This window comes from Aquila chrysaetos, chromosome 22, assembly GCF_900496995.4.
Source record: "Aquila chrysaetos chrysaetos chromosome 22, bAquChr1.4, whole genome shotgun sequence".
Taxonomy (NCBI): domain Eukaryota; kingdom Metazoa; phylum Chordata; class Aves; order Accipitriformes; family Accipitridae; genus Aquila; species Aquila chrysaetos.
In genome coordinates, this window is record NC_044025.1 from 20,256,299 (window position 1) to 20,273,959 (window position 17,661).

Consider the following 17,661-nt stretch of genomic DNA (forward strand, 5'->3'; position numbering starts at 1 on the left):
GGGAAGCATTGACCCTGTTCGTGTGTTTAATTCCACTGCCAATAGCCTGGCCTTTGTTAGTGACCCAACAGGAACTCCACATGTGCACATCGAAAGACTGCGAGGTTTTTTGGCTAATAGCGAAATAATCTTTTAGAAGGTGATACTGGTCAGGAACCTAATGTAGGCATCTCTGAATTATCCTTTAAAGAAGCTGGTCTCCATAAGCTGGAGAGGACCTTATAGAGATCAAGCTGAGGTTAACTGTTGTGAATATTTTTATAGTATGTCAGGCGGTTTTAGCTCATCAAGTGAAATGTGAGATTCTAAGAAGATAAAATTATAGAAGTATTAGCTACTTCGAGCTACAGAAATACTGTATGGCCTGGTTCTCTTCCTTTTATACATATAGTTAGCTGGATTAATGCAGGGTCACTGCATGAAGCAGATTTGTGGTGCCTCTAAAACTGGGTGGCAGAGCGCACTATATACTGTAACTATCCAGTGTAGTATATTTCCAAGCCAATTGTTAGAGGTAATTTTGGTAAGTTACTTGGTTGCTATTAAGTTAAAATACTAATCTTCACTCTGCTGTTTTGAACAGGCACAGAAATTCTTGGCAAATCAATCCGTGTGCTATTCTGCACGCTAGGCGTTTGCATATTTTACGCATTTGGCTACATGTTGCTGCCACTGTTTGCTTACTTCATCAGAGACTGGCGGATGCTGCTGCTGGCGCTTACTTTACCTGGGCTCCTCTGCATCCCACTCTGGTGGTGAGTATAACTAAGTTAAAAGACTTTAGTCTTTAGAAGGTCCTGTCTGCAGATTTTTAAGATCCAGACTCCAAGCCAATCAGCCTTTACCAATGAAATTCAGGAATGGGCAGGTAAAGAATGGATGTTGTGTCCTTTACTATGCCCAGCTGTTTAGTTACAAGTCCATAGCTTTGTGGGTGATCTGACTCATGCCTGAAAAGCCTATTCTTCATTTTCTGTAGGCTTCTATGAAATCAAGTGATGCGCATGCAAAGAAAAAAAAAAGTCAGTAAAACTCATCCTTCTGCACCAGCTGAAATCCATGAACTTTTAAGAGTAGGCCTGAACTAAGTGCAGAATGAGAAAACAGTCGTTTCAGAAAGCTGCGCAATGCTAGGGCGACACAGATATGACAAGCTACAAAACAGTATTTGCACATGTGTGAGACTCTTGTTTTCTTCCATAATGAAATACTACTTTTAGGTGGCATGTAAAGTTTAAATAGTCCACATGGTGGTGGTGTTTCTTCACTTAGACTAGCATTTATGTTTGTGATTCCATCCAGTTTCTTACAAAGCTGAATGACTCAGGCAAATTCTACTTTCTGACTTGCCTTTATATGACATTATTCCAGTTTCTTATGAAGTTGAATGACTCGGGCGAATTCTACTTTCTGACTTGCCCTTATATGACATTATTTACAGTTACTAATTTTATATGTGTTATTTTCTAAGGATATGCCTCTTAATGTACAGCATGCTGCTTATATGTTCACATTTCTGAATTTCTTAATTAAACTATTTTCCCATACTTTGAAGGTTTTGGTTACTCTTTTTTCTGAGTCATTGCTTACTTCATTAGTACTTCTAAAACCCACAAGTGCGTTTTAGTCTGTTCTTGTTCAGTATGCTAGTCTGCTCTTGTAAATCTGATTTCTGTAGTCATTGCTCTAATTTTTGCAAGATATGGCAAGTTTTGAGCTCTTCGTGCCTGAAACAATGTGTATTAGTGCCTGCAGCACTGCTTTCTGTGGAAGTGCAGGCTCATTATTCTGAACTTTTTCTGCAGGGTCATTCCAGAATCTCCACGATGGCTGATCTCCCAGGGAAGATTTCAAGAGGCAGAAGACATCATCCGAAAGGCTGCAAAAACTAATGGCATTACAGCCCCAGATGTAATACTTGACCCTAGTGAGGTAGGATTCATTTAGCAGTCCAGTTGTTTGCTGGACCTATTAATGACCATGTAAAGTGATTAATTTCCAGATACATGAATTGTGCCTGCAGTGTATTATGTACTTCTCAAATGGGTAAAAGGTCATCCTTTTCCTGAAAAGCAGAATATCCTTTCCCCGCTTCATTAGATTTGCAAAGCCCTTGCTGTCCCATTCCCATGGGAATGCCAACATGCATTCTAATGCAAACGTTTTTTTGATCCAGTTTGCAGCCACCTTTTTCCTCATATACTCTAGTTTTTGGGGGAAGATAACAAATTTGAGGTACCTGTTGCTTTGTGATCTAAATGCTTGCGCAGTCTAATATAGTTCTATAAAAGCCTAACATAGGAATAATCCTGGCCAGTGGCAATGGAAATAATGTTATTCTAGTTCAACTCCACATTCAACTCCAAGTTCTACTCCATGTTAAGGAAAATAAAACTTGAGTCCCTTTAGGGTGGAGTACCTAGCAGTATCTTTTCTTCCCCATCTATTTCTTCCAATGCATTCTTGTTGCCTCTAGGTATCTCGCCTTTGTCTGAGCTGTTTGGTGACCTTTAGGTGGAGAAGCAGTTCCACACTCATTCAAACATGACCTCCAAAAGTCAGACAGACAAACTGTTTGCATAATCCAGGAGAATGGGCACCTCTTTAGGCAGATCTGTAGAATCTGTCTGGGCAGTTGCCCAATTGTGTTCTGCTTGACAGTTGACATAGTCTTGTCATTGAAAATCCCTGGGGTACTCGCTTGCTTTACAAGGCCTCTGTAGGAGGCTAAGGAAAATGGTTAGCCATTAAACTGTAGTGTGTTTGCTATTGGGGTTGAAACAGCTTCACTTGGGTTGGAGTTAGTTGAGGTGCAAACCAACCTGTTTGCCCAGACTTATTTGTAGATAGTGCAACATCCTGGTCTTGCTGGAACTGAGTGAGAATGCCAGGAAAACCCAGGCCTGCTTATGATAGCTTTTTCCCTGGATTTTCATTAGAACATGATTTTTTTTTTCTTTTTTTTTCTCCTTCCTTCTCATGCATGAAAACTCACTCATTGCCAGCACTGCAGCAGGAGAGCAGAAAATAGGCTCTGGCTCCAACATCTGCTTAAGGTCACTGTCCCTGGAATCCTCTATGTCCCGTTCTTAGAAAGAAATATTGATGTTTGCCATCTCTGAATGGGGCTGGATTATGAAGCAGCGGAAGGCAGGGGCAGGAGTAGGGATGTTGCCCCAGGGAATGCTGGACAAGGGGAGAGGCTGACTTCTGCAGCAGGGTGGGCTGGAGTACCCAGTGCTTATTTACAGATAAATCATTGCACGTCAACTTTCAGAAACACAGATTAACATTCTGACACTCAAAGGAAAATGAGCTCGATGAACAGGCACTGTTTAAATGCAGAACTCCTGTCCATCTTTTTACTGTTTAAAGTAAAAGTAATGCTGTGACCAAAAAACCTGTGCAAAACTTTTCTTCGTCAGTGGTCTGTTTATGCTGTTCTTTTGTCTGCTTTCTGAAGAACTATAAAGCAAAGGCTCACAGCCGCTCTTGAGTTTTTAGGAAGCATGTTTACACTGCAGAGAGGTTCTCAGAAATCCGGCTGGCCCTTAGCCATCGTGCATTTGGAACATGAGTTCTGGATGGTCGAGCAACCTGAGCTTATGTTTAGAGTATTCTTCAAACCTGTGCAGGTGGAGAGCAGCACCTGCAATATTTAGGCTTCAGAGATTTCAAAAACAGTTAGGATCCAGCAGGTGACTAGTCGCAAACAAAGCTGCAGAGCACACATAGGGCCTGGTTGGCTGAATTATCCCGGGGGGGGGGGGGGGGGGGGGGGATAGAAATGTTTGGATGATAGGTTTAATTTCAAATCATCATTTTACCCTCCCTGCCCTTCTCATAGCTTCTTGGTCTAGCCTGTCCTGTTAAGGATTATGTTGTCTGCTTATCCAGCTCCTAAAAGGCAGGGTCCCTTTTTCTCATCAGCTGTGACTCTGAATTTTACTGTTCCTGGTTTTGTTTTGTGGTTTGTTTGATTTTTCTCCTTTTTTTGTTTCCTGTTTGCTGGTTTCTTGGCAACAAATAGTGGCAAAACTGGAGAGTACTTAGGAAAGATCATGTGATTTATGAGAAAGGGCTGTGAGCTGTAAAGCAGACTGCAGTTTGTGTGGTGGGAGGTTTGGCTTCAGGCGGAGTGAAAGCTATCAAATGTAAAGAACTGTTTGCCTTTTGTAGAAAATAAAGATTTATGAAAGCAAATACACTGAAGTTTGCACAAGCATCAGACCACTATTTTATCCTCCAGGTCTTCAGAATGAAATATCACTCAAAGAATTTTCACCTGACTGCAGGGGTTACATAAACTCCATGTTCCCATTAGCTCTGATGCAGTTTACAAGACATTGAGGAGATAATGTGTAATTTGAGTTGAACAAGAGTTAAGGGCCCCAAATCAGTGTTCAGCAACTAGCTCGCCAAAAGAAACATCACGAACTGAATAGGAAGAGAGGTTGATGAGGAATTAAGTTAAACTAGTGGTTGCTTTTGTCTCTTTATTGATGTATTGTGTCCTGCAAAACATCCAACTACTTCTGCTGGACCAGCCTGATGTTTTAAGGGAAAAAAGTATTGTAAGTTGAACTACTGTAGAGTAGAGGATGGTATATTCCACCAGGTGGAAAGGGGTCAGAAAAGTTTATAGTACTGAGTAATTGCACTATTTTGAAGCTACAGTCATAGTTTACTTTTATTGATAACCATTTGCACATACCATGAAGGAGTATGCAGTGCCAACAAAAGGCATTCAGTCTTTAAGCATACTAAAATTTAATTTGACGTTCTCAGGTCACACTGACTTAAAAAAATCAAGGGAAGAAGTAATCTTTGTATACAGCTTATTTTGCTTGCACATAATTTAGGTCTGTCAGGCAAAAGTGGTTCTTCTACTTGTGGAAAGAGGTAGCGTTCACTTAAATATTGTGAGGTGTCTTGGCAGCTTACAATTCAAGAAGTGTCAAAATAAAAAATATTTCAGTATAACTGTTTTTTCATTTGATAATTTTGAGCTGCTAAGGTGGATGCCTGTTTGTTTCTTGATTAGATTTCTAACTGTTCACAGATTCGCAAATTCGGATAGATGTAAAATGTCCTAACAGAAAAAAAGACTCTATGGAAGATTGTAAGATCAAAGTCTTGTTGATGTTCTTACTGTAAGACTGCTAAAATACCAGTAAATTGATGAATAAGTAACCTGTGATAAATCCTGAAAACATACCATCTTTTGCAATAACAAAAATAAGACATGTCTAGAAAACTGTGGTTCTTCAGCCTTATGGTGTTGCTTTATCAGAATTGATAGTTTTAATCAATGGAACTTGTCCTCTTAAATCACCTTTTACATATTTCGAAAAGTCTCTTCCTTGTTACTCCTTGCTAGGGGTCTAAATTAAAGTCCTAAAATAAAAAAAACCCAAACTTAAATTCTTTCCTTTTTTATGATTTTACCAAGCACAAAACTTGTTTGCATGCTTCAAGGATGAGTATCTTTGCATTGTTTACATGGAAGTGGTTTTATTTTGAGGAGCTGGAAAGTTTCATGGGGAAAGAAGTTTGTTGTCTTTTTGCTTATATTATTAGCAGATCTCAAAAACATAATGATGGGGACTCTTCAGCTCATTAGCCAGTTTGTCTCAATTTAAATTCATTACCGTTAGGTCCAGCATGAGGAGTCATTTACTAAATCTGCCCTGCTGCAGTTTAACCTTGTTACTTCTTGCCTTGTCTGCAGTGGACATAGAGGACAGTTTATCACTTTTTGTGCTGGTCTTTGAAGACCATTCTTGGTCTTTTAAGATGCCCTTGGTCTTCTGTCCCTTAGGCTAAATAAACCCTCTATTTTTACAGATCATGTTTTTCAAATGTCTCATCATCCTTGTTGTTCTCTTCTTGCCTGGGTGCAGTCGGCTTGCATGATCCTCAAGGTGTACTGCTCAAAACTGGACATAAGAACTCTGCCAGTAGTGACATACAAATCGTGAATTAATGCTGTCACTTTATAATTCAAGTATAAAAATAACAATAAGCAGTTGCTTTTTGAAGCTGCAGGCAAAGAAAATGATTACTAATTTCAGCCTAAATTTTAAGTGACTTTAAATTAGGGAGGAGCAACTACTTTCACAGGTAGTTGGCTCTTCTGGCTTATACGTGTTTGGTTAAAAGCGAGGCACCTGTTTCAGCTCTGCAGCATATCAAAATACTGATGTATAAGTTGGGGGGGACTTATGTTCACAATAATTCTGCTTGCAGGAAGTTAATATTCACATGATTGGTTGGTTTGTTTGTTTCCAGCTGCAAGATTTGAATTCCCAGAAGCAACAGACGTACACCATTTTGGATCTAATGAAAACTCGAAATATCCTAACTATCACAATTATGTCAGTGATTCTTTGGTAAGCAAGTGTGGTTCAGGAGTATGTAAGCACAAAAGCAGCAAAGCAATTAAAAACTGTTCTTTGAACACTAAGGTATTCTGAAGAGATACAGACAAAACCAGCTCAAAACCCATGACCTGCCGGCTGAAGCAACAAAATTCTGGTTATGTGGGTTCTTAATTTCAGTAATGGTCTAGAAACACATCTGGATTGTTATTTCTTTCTGAAACAGTCAGGCATACCCTGAAGTGAGCAAGAATCAGATCAGCTGGCAATGATGCATGGGAATCCTGCCTGATACTGGGCCTTGGGGAATCCTCATCTGACTGTAACAAAGTCTTTTAAGAGGAATGAGTCATGCCCTGTCTCCTAGTTGGAGGAATACTGCCCAGGGGTCTGAACACAGTGTGCTTGACTTATGGGGTGACTCTTCTCATCTCTTTTGTATTGTCTCTGAAAGGGATAAAGCTGCCTTTGAAGTTGTAACCTGAGATTTCCCTAGACTTTCCTGCTAGCTACTGTCCACCTGCCATCTTCAGCTTGGTTTTGCACTAGCTGAAGCCATACTTTATGCTCAATTTGATTAAATGGTTGTCATTTTCCTTTACTGGAAATCTCAATGAGGCTGTAATGGCTCAGAAGAGAGAAAATGGACAGAGTAACTTAGAGCCTGCCAGAGGCTGCAAAAGTGAGGTTTAATTAGTGCATGTACCTACAGTGTCCTAAGCAAGAAGGTCCTTCAAGTGCTTTGAAGCTAACTAAGTCTGTTTGCTGCCTTTTTGAACAATGTTCCTGTGCTTTAGTGAGGCAAAGCCTTGGAGTTGAGTCCACTGAGCTGCCAGTGCATACAAGCTGATGTGGCTTTTTGGGTCAAGGGATGACTTGGCTAATATTTGAGCCAGATTCCCTTGCCTGTCACCAAACACAGCGCTACAAATACACTGAGAAAGGAACTTGAGCAGAAAACAGCTCAAAAAAGAAAAGTAATGTTGGTTCTTTGCAAAATTTCAATACAGTTTCCATATACTGCTGTCTTGCCTCCAAGTCCAATTCCTGACTCTCACCTTTAATTGGAAGCGAGCTAGAGAATTGAGACTGCCCTACCTCTAATCTGCATGGAGTAGATCAGTAGCGAATTCCTAGGCACAGCCAATTTTGCGTGTGGTTGTAGAAATCAAATGCAAAACCTGTTTGAACAGCATTTCTGGTACGACAAAGCATCTGAGAGAAACAGAGTGATGTGGCAGTATGTAATCCATTCCATATGCTGAAGGGCTGCTGGAGGGCTTTTTACCACATGATAAATGAAGTTTTACAATAGGCAGGAAGAGTCAAACATGTGCAACTGACTTATACAATCTTACCTCCTCTTGCAGAAAAGTATTCAGTTGATTTGGGCAATTTTTCCACTATTTTTACCTTGCATGTCAGTTGCCTAACCTCCTTTTAATTAATTTCCCAAAATATAAAGCATTTTGTGCTGACTCACAGCAATGTTTTCCAACCCATAGTATACTGATGTCATATTCTGCGTTATGAATTGAAAGATCTCCTAAAAGAAGCTCTGTAAAAGAGGATGGTTGCAGATAGCAATATATCACTTCTACATATTGCTGAGTGTTTTGTTAATTTTGAGTAAGTAGCAGGACTTTAAACTAATCCCTTTGCTGGTTTTGCATCATGGAAGAGGAAGTTGGGCTTCTCGTCACCCTGGGATGTGTAAATACCCCTAAAGTTTTCCTAGAAAATGTATAACTGTATCAGTGTTTACCAATGAGATAAGCTAAGGCAAACTGCTACTGAAAGTGAGTTCCAGCAAGCACAGTTTATTGTATATAAAAATAACTCCTAGGAGCACAGGGCTGGGCGTATTGCACGGTATCGTGGAAGACACTGCATTACTACTTTTGAGAAGAACAGCTTTAGCTGGCAGGGCACACACAGCAGCGGGGGGTTACCCTCAGCTGTGTGACTTCATACTTCCTCAGGTACACTAGGTAACTTATTTTAAGCAATTGGACGGTGAAGGCTCTTCCCATGTGAAGTGAGGAGGAGGAAGAGCCAATCTTTTGTCAGTGATCCACTTTGTCCTGTGCAGTGATTTTGCTCCAGGTTCTGTTATAACATAGATGCTGAAGGAGATGAAGTGCTGAGTGCTCAGTGCCTCACTGTTGCACCTGGACACATCCTGATCCAATGCCCCTTATTTCCTTGTTTACCATGTGTTACTTGTTGGTGAAGCGTAACCTTCTCTTCCCAGCATCTCCCAAGCATGACAGGATTTGTCTCTGAGGCCAGTTGTGTGTTTCCCTCGATCGTGTGGAAGCCAGCTCTTGTCTGGCAGCGACACAATTAAGATGGCAGCATTCCCAGCCACCGAGCTCTGTCCTGCTGCACTGACCAACCCAGGCACCGAGCCATGCAGATGTGACTTGGATGCTGCCCAGCCAGCTTGGGGCATGGCAGAGAAAATCCCGGATTGTTCGGGTCTGCCAGGATGCCATACTCCTCCTCTCTGACCTTATACGCAAAGCATGGAGGGTAATGACTCAGAAACAATGTTCTCCACCCAGAACTCCCTGGTAAACATGATGAAAAGCTACTGTAGGCTTCAGCAGCACTAAAATTCAGTAGTCCAAACTTTAAAGCTAAGGCTGTAACTGCTAGTGGTAGGAACTGCTGTATCACTGCATTGTGGATGATCATCACTTACCTCCCAGGGGTGACCTGAAATATGGAGGCATACATGAGAAGTAGTCCGCCCCTCTTCATCAGCATGACTAGCAGAGACAAATGAGTTGTCTAAAAGTGACAAAGACTCGGAGCTTTCTTGCAAGGTCTGAACAAGAGTGGGATGGACAGTTGCAAAGTTATGCAATGGCATCAGAAAAGTGGGATGAACTCTAGCTGCAGGACCATCCAGCACCTATGACCGTGGGCTCGTAGGCCTGTGCTTCAGCAAGGCTAGAAACAGCTCTGGTGTTACCTCATTGTGTTAATGCTGAATAGGGTATTATTAATTTTTTTAAAATATATATTTATTTTAAATTCAAGAGCAACTTGAAAGATAAAAAGCATCAGCACTGTTAATTGTTATCTTGCTGTTTCTGAAGTCAGCACTTTAGCGGCTTCAGAGGTGAACGAATCTGGCAGATGCTGAATTTACCTTACATAGTGATTTCTGTGCTTAACAGAGATGTAGAAGAGGTTCGTTGCAACCTCAGGAAGAAGAGAAATTTGTCTGATCCTGTTATTCTGCTTCTTTCAGGATGATAATCTCTGTTGGTTATTTTGGACTTTCTCTTGACACGCCTAACTTGCATGGAGACGTCTATGTGAACTGCTTCCTCTCAGCAGTGATTGAAGTTCCAGCCTACGTTATTTCCTGGCTGCTGCTCCGAAATCTCCCTCGACGGTATTCAATGGCTGCTGCGTTATTCTTGGGAGGCTGTGTTCTTCTCTTCATTCAGCTGGTGCCTTCACGTATGGAATCGTTAGTTGATCTCAAATATGTATGATAGGTGAAGTGCGGTACTATGCACTGGGCAGATGTGGAGGAAAAGTGTCGTGAGGGGACTAAATATTAGTCTATTATTTTCTATTAATTTTCTATCTTTGCCCCTTTTCCTTGGTTCTCAGTGCTGCTGCACAAGGAGCTCACACAGCATGTCAATTCAGATGCATTTTTTTTAAAGGTGGATCATTGACTTTGTGATCTTTTGGGATTAGCATTGTAGTCCAGTTTTGCCTTTAATTTACATCCCTGACAAGGTGCCCTTGTAAGGGCCAAGTGAAAAACAAGGACTAGACCAACCAGAATTTGGTAAGTGGAGCTTACTAAGAGGCTGCAGAACTTACTTCCCAAACAGCTGTCAATGACTGTCTCTTTATGGCTTGTTTAAACAGTTATATTCAAGGGAGTCATTGTGGAAGCATTTTTGATAAGCAAAGATGCTTGTACTGAGTTAGTGCTGACAGTTAAAATAATGTTTGGCAACTGGAAAAAAGGACAAAATAACACTTACTGGATATCAAACCATATGTATCTTTAGGCCAGTTAGATTAATAGGGTTATGCACTCGTTACTGAATATGATGGGGGGGATGGTGGTGTTGCTTAGCACTTGTTTACAAATCAAAGAATAAACAAAAGAGAATGTGCAAGAACTGCCTTGCATATTTTATACAGATAATATATGTTGCATTCTCTTTTTTTTTTTTTTTCCTCCTGTCCTTTGAGTCAATTGGACACTGATACAATCTGTTCTGATTTTCACATCTAACTGTCCCAGTTAAAGTCAATCCAGGTTCCTACAATTAAATTATTGACTTTTAGCTAGGAATGTTAATGAGAAACCAAAGCAGGAAACCAAAAATAACTTGTTTCAAATGTTTAACTTTCTTTGCTGTATTAAAAAGGGATATATGGCATTGTTTGCAATAGCAGAGACCTGACTGCTGAAATCTGAGAGGACCTCTTCAGTTCTTGTTCTGTTCTCCTTGTTTTTTGCTTGACAGGAAGCCCCATGCTCAAGAGGAAATGAAAATGTTGAGTCCTAGTAATCTAAAAAAAAAAAGTTGCCCATGCTTGTAGACATGCACAGGTCAAAAAGACACCAGATATTGGAATTAATTAGGCAGGAGTTACACAAACACAATGGAATTAAGAGATACCATGAATTGTCAGAGCTTTATTGAAGTCTTTACTGTGTTTTAATTTCAGATATTCGTGCACTATCTATTCTACTGGTGATGTTAGGGAAATTCGGGATCACATCTGCCTTTTCAATGGTTTATGTTTACACGGCTGAGCTCTACCCAACAGTAGTGAGAAATATGGGCGTTGGAGCAAGTTCCATGGCCTCTAGACTGGGCAGTATCCTCTCACCTTACTTCGTTTACCTCGGTAAGTTAACTAGTCTGTGCGTGTGCGGGGAGATGCTGGTGGTTGGAAAGCAATGCTTTTTACCCAGATCAGTGTCCTGCCTCTGTGGGTCGTTGGGCTTTTCTACTGGTCTCTGTTTCCACGTCCAGGTGTCTTGTGAAACTGCAGGTAAAAATGGGGTCTCAACATCTCTGAGGAGTGGTCATAACGTAGAGAAATTGTGTTTTGTGCCCAGTTGAAGAGGTGCTCTGAAGCCTCACAATCTCGCAGACTCAATAGGGACAGCTCTTATAGCTATTGTTTCCCAGTCTCTTGAGTTCCTAAAACCATGTTTACAACAACATACGCTTTCAATGCCAGGCAGCGAGTGGTTTGGTTTTTACTGCAAGCATAATCTTGCACAGATAAAGCCCTGTACCTAGGTACAAACGTTATCAGAGACTTAGAGCTGATGCTAGCTTTTTTATTTTTTTTTTTTTAAATTCTGCTAGGTGCCTATGATCGATTCCTGCCTTACATCCTGATGGGGAGTCTGACTGTGCTATCAGGAATTCTGACTTTATTTCTGCCAGAAAGCTATGGTATGCCTCTTCCGGACACAATTGAGCAAATGCTGTTGGTGAAAGGGTAAGTGTCACCTTCTGGTCTTAACACATCTGTTCTCTATTCTGAGAAGAGGAGTGGACTCGCCTAGGTATTGCCAGAGGGAGGGGCTGGTTTCAGTAGTGTAGTTAGTGCTCTGTGTAAGATAGAAGAGCTTGGCTCGAATCCTGGTCCTTCTTCCCAAGTGTGTATGTTCTTATGTACATCTCTCGGCTCCAAATTTATCATTTTACTCTGAGGACTGAATAAAAGTACATATGAGGAATGCATTTGTAAAAGTGTATTGCTTTATAAAGGTATAGGGACACTTTTGTGGGTTATAATCTGTCTTTCTAGGTTCTGAAAGTCATATAAGTACTGGTGAAGGGCTGAACTCTTCCAATTTAGTTCAGCTGACCTAAAAAGGCATTGAGAGCGTTAGGCCTTTGCCACAGCTCTGACTGAAGATGGCACATAAGCGTACACCTGGTGTAAGAAAGGGACCTGTCCAACTGAAGTCAACACGATATTAAAATTAGGAGGCTGTAATGTCAAGTAGGGCTCAGGATAGCAAAGATTTTTTTTCTCTGTTCTCTCATCTATTTTTTTTAAGTTACTTTCTTTTTTCTTTCTTTTCTTTTCCTTTTTTTTTTTTTTTCCCCCAGATTAGAATACAGGCCTGCATCTAGTAGCACAAGAGATTCCAAGGAGGAAGAAGAAAATCCAGAGATTTGTAAAAGCACAGCTTTTTGATGGAACTCCTCTGTACTTCCTGGTGGACTGAAACTTAAATGGACTTTTCTTCTAAAATTCATTCTAGAAAGGGCTAGTGGCAGCACTTTGTTTCCTCTAATTTTAACCTTATTTATTAATTTAAACACTGTGTTCCGTACATTCTCTTTTTATATGAACATAAATACCATATAGCCTTCAATGAGATTTTTCAGCCACAGTTGTTGTAATGCAGTAGTACCATGGAACGGTATCTGATCAATCCTTTGTAACTTTAAGCGTATGGTTCAGCTGAAAGATACTTGAAAATGAGTTCAGGGGCTGGCAGGCGTACCTGGGTTCCTCAGTGAACCTTCTCCAGAGCTAATGCACATCAAGAAGTAAAAATTGCCAGAAAAAGCTGCTAATTGGTTTTGATTCCTTGACTTCTGTCTCTGGACAGGAAACTTATTTATTATAGTGAAGGCTATAAGAACATGTCTCTCTGTGATCTTACTCAAATGACTTTGCACATGCTGAATTTGATACCAAATTCAGAAAGATGCAAAGAAAGATTTTGAGAATTAATTCTAACTTGATACATTTAAACTCAATGTAGATTGAAAGGGTTGTCTTGCACAAAGTATTCGTAGCACTGAAATTTTGCTCACAAAATTCACTTGATTCCAGTGCTGCCTGTACCTGTATGGTAAAGCTGTTTACATCTGACCCTGGATGTGGCCTGCTTCCAGGCCACATTTGTTTTAAATGATGCAAACGGTTTCATCTGTGTGTGGAGGGAGCGGTATTAGTTTGGGGTTCTTCCCTTTTGATGTGTGGTGCAAGTTTTATGTCTAAATTGTTTTAACATCTTTTGTGCAATTTGGAGGACAGAAACAATTCTCCTGTCTTTCTTCTGTGCTTTTCATGCACATGCACATACACACGCACACAATTAATGTATTTTAGAGACAAATTTTTGTGTTAATCTATGCCACTGCATTGACCTCATGGTGGAATGTACTGAGAGCAAAATTCAGAAGGTATTTCTGACCACTGGTTCTCGATTTCTCAAGTGCCAACTGTACGATTGCTGTGAGGTCTGTTATTTCACTTAACTTATGTAATCAGTGAATTGTTTTCAAATTGTTTGAAAAAAAAAAACCCACAAAAAAATCTTGTTGACAATCTGCCAAGAAATTGTTCCTTGGGACGTGGAAGCACCCTTGGCATTACCTGTGTTTCTTTAAATATATACAGTATATCCATACACCCAGTCTCGTTTGTGCTATTCTGATTATACCTTGACAGATGTGAGTGGTGAAAGATTTCTCTCTTGTGGCACTTGTTTGTGTTTTGTTGTGTCTTGTAGAGACTTAATAAGCAGAACCTAAACCTTCGTAGCCAAAGCTGTCAGGGGCCTTACTCTCTGCTGCGGCAGCTGGTTGTGGAAGTTTTGCATTTTCCTACTGTATTTAAATACATAGGTGGCATCGGCTGATTCTAGGCTTTTGTTAACCAATACCCCATATTCTGCCCTTGGTAACTGGCTCCAGTAGTCGGACTGATGGGTGCCCTCCAGACTGCTTGTCCTAGAAACAAGAAGGTAGAAAACACTGTACAGACTATAGTGGTTTGGTTTGTTCAAACTCTTCCTACCAGTGTCTTGAGCTTTAGGGTTTGCTCTGCTTTCCCTGCATTTTCTCACCTACTTGTTTAGTATTTTAATTTCTGCATGGAGAAGGAAGTTAGCTAATGTTACTGGGTCAGAGAACAATACCGAGAAACATAGTTTTGTCGTACCATCAGTTCTTCCGAGGGGAGAAATCTGAACGTTTGGGCAGGTTCCGTGTCACTCCTGTTAGGTTGACAGGCCCTCGCTAGGCAGGTTTAAAACGCAGTGTGTGATTTGAAGCTAGTGCGAAAATTGAGAATCTGGATTTTGCAAGCCTCGCTGCACATCATGTAATAGCCTTGACATGAGCAAATACATGTCAGGAGAGTGCATGTAACAGCCGGTCTCCCTTGCCCAAAAGACATGATACAATTTGTCAGGCTTACCACCTTTTTTTAAATATTCACTGCAAACATAAGAGTATGTTCTGAAACTTGGTATAGATATTTTTCTTTGTCAACCTTATTTCTAGGAACTGGAACATGTAGAAGCAGCTTCTTTTCTGTGTGTTGTAGAATTATCTGATAACCGCAGGAATCTGAGGCAAAACTCATTTGTCTGCAACTTCCTTGTAATGAATTTGCCAATGTAAACAACTGTGTCCCATAAGTCTCTTCCTGTGAAATGTTTAGGAAAATATCCTGAAATGTAAGATACGTGCTTGCCTGATACATGAACTAGTATGGAAATTCCTGTCCTGAAGTGCAGAGTTTATTTAATGTCTGATTTAGCTGTAATTTCTTAGCCATTGTTTTATCCAGGTATGTACCTTGACAGTGAGACTTTTGTTCTTGAATATTTAAATATTCTGATGTTTACTAAAGTTTTTTGTGGGGCTTTTTGTTGTTGTTCTTTAGGGTTTTTTTTAATCCAGACAATTGGGGAATTTCCTGGTTATGACTACTACTACAAAACGCAATGGCAATCTCTTTGTGTCAGAAAAATACTTTTTTTTTCCCTTGCTTGTATTTTTAAAAACAGAAAGGATGAGTCAGAAATGTAGAATATATTTAATATAGCATACTGGGTTAATTTGTGTTTACTTTTTTTATCCTACTCTTTTCAAGTTTGTCTCTAACACAAGGAGCTTGTTCTAGTGGGTAGGCAGAATCCAGCTAATAGGCATTTCCAAAAGAAATTGAGGGAATATTTTAATATAGGTAGCTGATCTGATCTCTGCAAATAAAATGAGGATTAAAGGACCTGATCCAGTCGTTGGCAAATCTTAAGAGTGGCATCAGTGCTGGCAACAGTAAGACTTTTAGCACTAAGTGTGGCTACAGGTATACCTGCAGAATAAAGCACTGCTGCTGCACTGTGCCTTGGCTTTGAAAGGTGTCTGCCAAGTGCCACGTTTTCAGACATGGCCAATCCTAGATAATGTATGGTTTCATTAATAGACGAGTTGGCACATCACTCTACATTACGCTGATGCAAAGCAGGATTGGGACTGACTTTCTGAGACTCTGCTGTGAACACACCGCTTTATAACTTGCATTTCTGAGACACGTTTCACTCACCTCTGTGGAGCTGTTGTGTGAGTGTCATGAAATGAGTCAAGGTCCACATCGGAGACGCTTCTCTCGGCCTCGTGGTGGAGAGGTGAAGTCACACACAGATTGTCCCTTCTGGAAAGAGTTGATGGTTTTTAGTACCAGTATTGGGATGCATCTAAACACGGGTCTTGCCTTGTGTGCTGGCTCATGGGGAAGGACCTGTTCTGCTGCTCTCTGGGAAAGCCAGTGTTTTTGCTCCTGTTATCCTCAAAGTAGTAGCGAGTGACACTTTGTAAGGGGGAAGGGACAGAGTTTGCCTTTGAAAGAGCAGTTGTGCTAAACCTGTGAGCTCCTTGTATTGGGGAGGAAGATAATACAGACTTTGACATTCAGGCTAACCTTAACCTGGGAAATACTGAATGGTTTTGGGTGCCCATAACCTGTATTACAGCAGCAATACAGGTTATACAAAATTATCTGGTCAGGCAAAATTCTCTGTTGCTAGAGAACAATGCACACTACAGTATCTTCACCAAGGAAAACAGCATATGGCCTTGGGCTGGGAAGTAGGATCCCTTCCTTTCCAGCTCTTAGACTTACTTCTTTCATCATCTTGGGCATGTTGCATAATCCTGTGACTTCAGTTTCCGTGCTTTCAAGTGGAAATACCATTAATTCAAAAGGTACCCTAATTTCTTGGGATGTTCATGCCCCAGTCTGTATTTGTTAGATTCTCTGTTCGACTCTCCTGATGGTTAATGTAATGCCTGCATGAGCATTATCTAGTATTTCCTCTTTCAGAAGCAGGCAACTTCAGATGACTTCTGACACTACTTTTGTTAGGAGGTGTGAACACCTCCTCCCCTGTTTCCAAGTTACAGTGTGGAAGAAGAAAGCACAGGGAGGTGGTGCATTTCCCCGGGGAATTGCAGTGCAGTAAGTCAAGACAAGGACTGGGTTTTGAATGCTTAATCATATTATTTTAATTGCACAGCCCCTTCATAGTTCTACAAGAAACTGCCTGCAGCGTGCCACCTGTGCGGGTGGGCATTATTGAACATTTTCACCATGCACCTAACTACATTGTAAAAATACGGTTCTTTTCAGAGGACTTTCATTTTGAGTTATGACGATGTTAATACTGTATTGCTGATCTCAAGGAATTCAAGATTAATGTGAGTTATACCCATCTCTGCTTTACAGCTGGTTCTGTTTTATAGTCTCTTTTTATAGGGCTTTTCTTTTTAACACTCTCCAGGGACCTGCGCACGTGAGCACAGCAAGCGCGCAAGGAAACTGATGGGACTGTCTCTGCGAATAAATACCTATTTCAGTATTTGTAGAATAGAACCTTAACCCTGGCATTTGTAAATGGTTTTCTTAAAGCATAGAATTGGCTCAGGCACCATAATGCCTGCCTTACAAATGCCTTTGGGGGCACTTTAAACTAGTAATGGCCACAGCCTTGGATACAGAAAGATACAGAAATTTCTTCTAAGAATGTAAATATTCCTACCTGTAAGTAAATTGATTCTTATCCTAGTTTTTTATAGAAAAATGCTGTTCTTTGTAAAATTCAGAATAAAATTGTATCTGGAATTATCTTTAAAATGAAGTATTCTCATAATTTTTTTATATCTTTATGTTTTAAGGTGTTTTGTATAACAGAGCTACTTTTTTTTTTTTGTGATCATGTAGGCTTTACCTTGATTAATCTTGTATTATATATAATGACTTTTTTCCCATAATTTTTTTTTTTAAATATTTGTTCTAAGCAAAGAGGTGGTCTTCATAACTTGACTGCTGACTGTGGCTGCTGTCCATGGGAGAGGTGAATGGGAGGTGGGTGCTGGAGCAGCAGCGTGGGCACTTGCTTCCTCTCCTCCCTGCGGAGAGGCTGCGGAGAACGATCTGTTGAAAGGTCGTCTTGTGGGTCCTG

General features: G+C 40.5%; 1 protein-coding gene across 4 annotated transcripts in view; it reads left to right on the forward strand.

Annotated features, from left to right (window-relative positions):
* The window catches only part of LOC115334041 (solute carrier family 22 member 5-like), a 30,903-nt gene extending 13,570 nt beyond the window's left edge, over positions 1 to 17,333 (forward strand). Inside the window, exons 4-10 of one of the 4 annotated variants that reach the window (XM_029997772.2) lie at positions 584 to 755; positions 1,806 to 1,932; positions 6,292 to 6,392; positions 9,643 to 9,857; positions 11,097 to 11,279; positions 11,750 to 11,885; positions 12,511 to 12,650. In XM_029997772.2, coding sequence (XP_029853632.1) covers positions 584 to 755; positions 1,806 to 1,932; positions 6,292 to 6,392; positions 9,643 to 9,857; positions 11,097 to 11,279; positions 11,750 to 11,885; positions 12,511 to 12,529 — 953 coding nt within the window. In that variant the 3' untranslated portion in view covers positions 12,530 to 12,650. Of the gene's footprint in view, positions 1 to 583; positions 756 to 1,805; positions 1,933 to 6,291; positions 6,393 to 9,642; positions 9,868 to 10,013; positions 10,938 to 11,096; positions 11,280 to 11,749; positions 11,886 to 12,505 lie in introns of those variants that run through there. The other 3 variants (XM_029997771.2, XR_005931109.1, XM_041119292.1) reach the window with 3 other exon arrangements.
* The last annotated feature ends 328 nt before the right edge of the window (positions 17,334 to 17,661 follow it).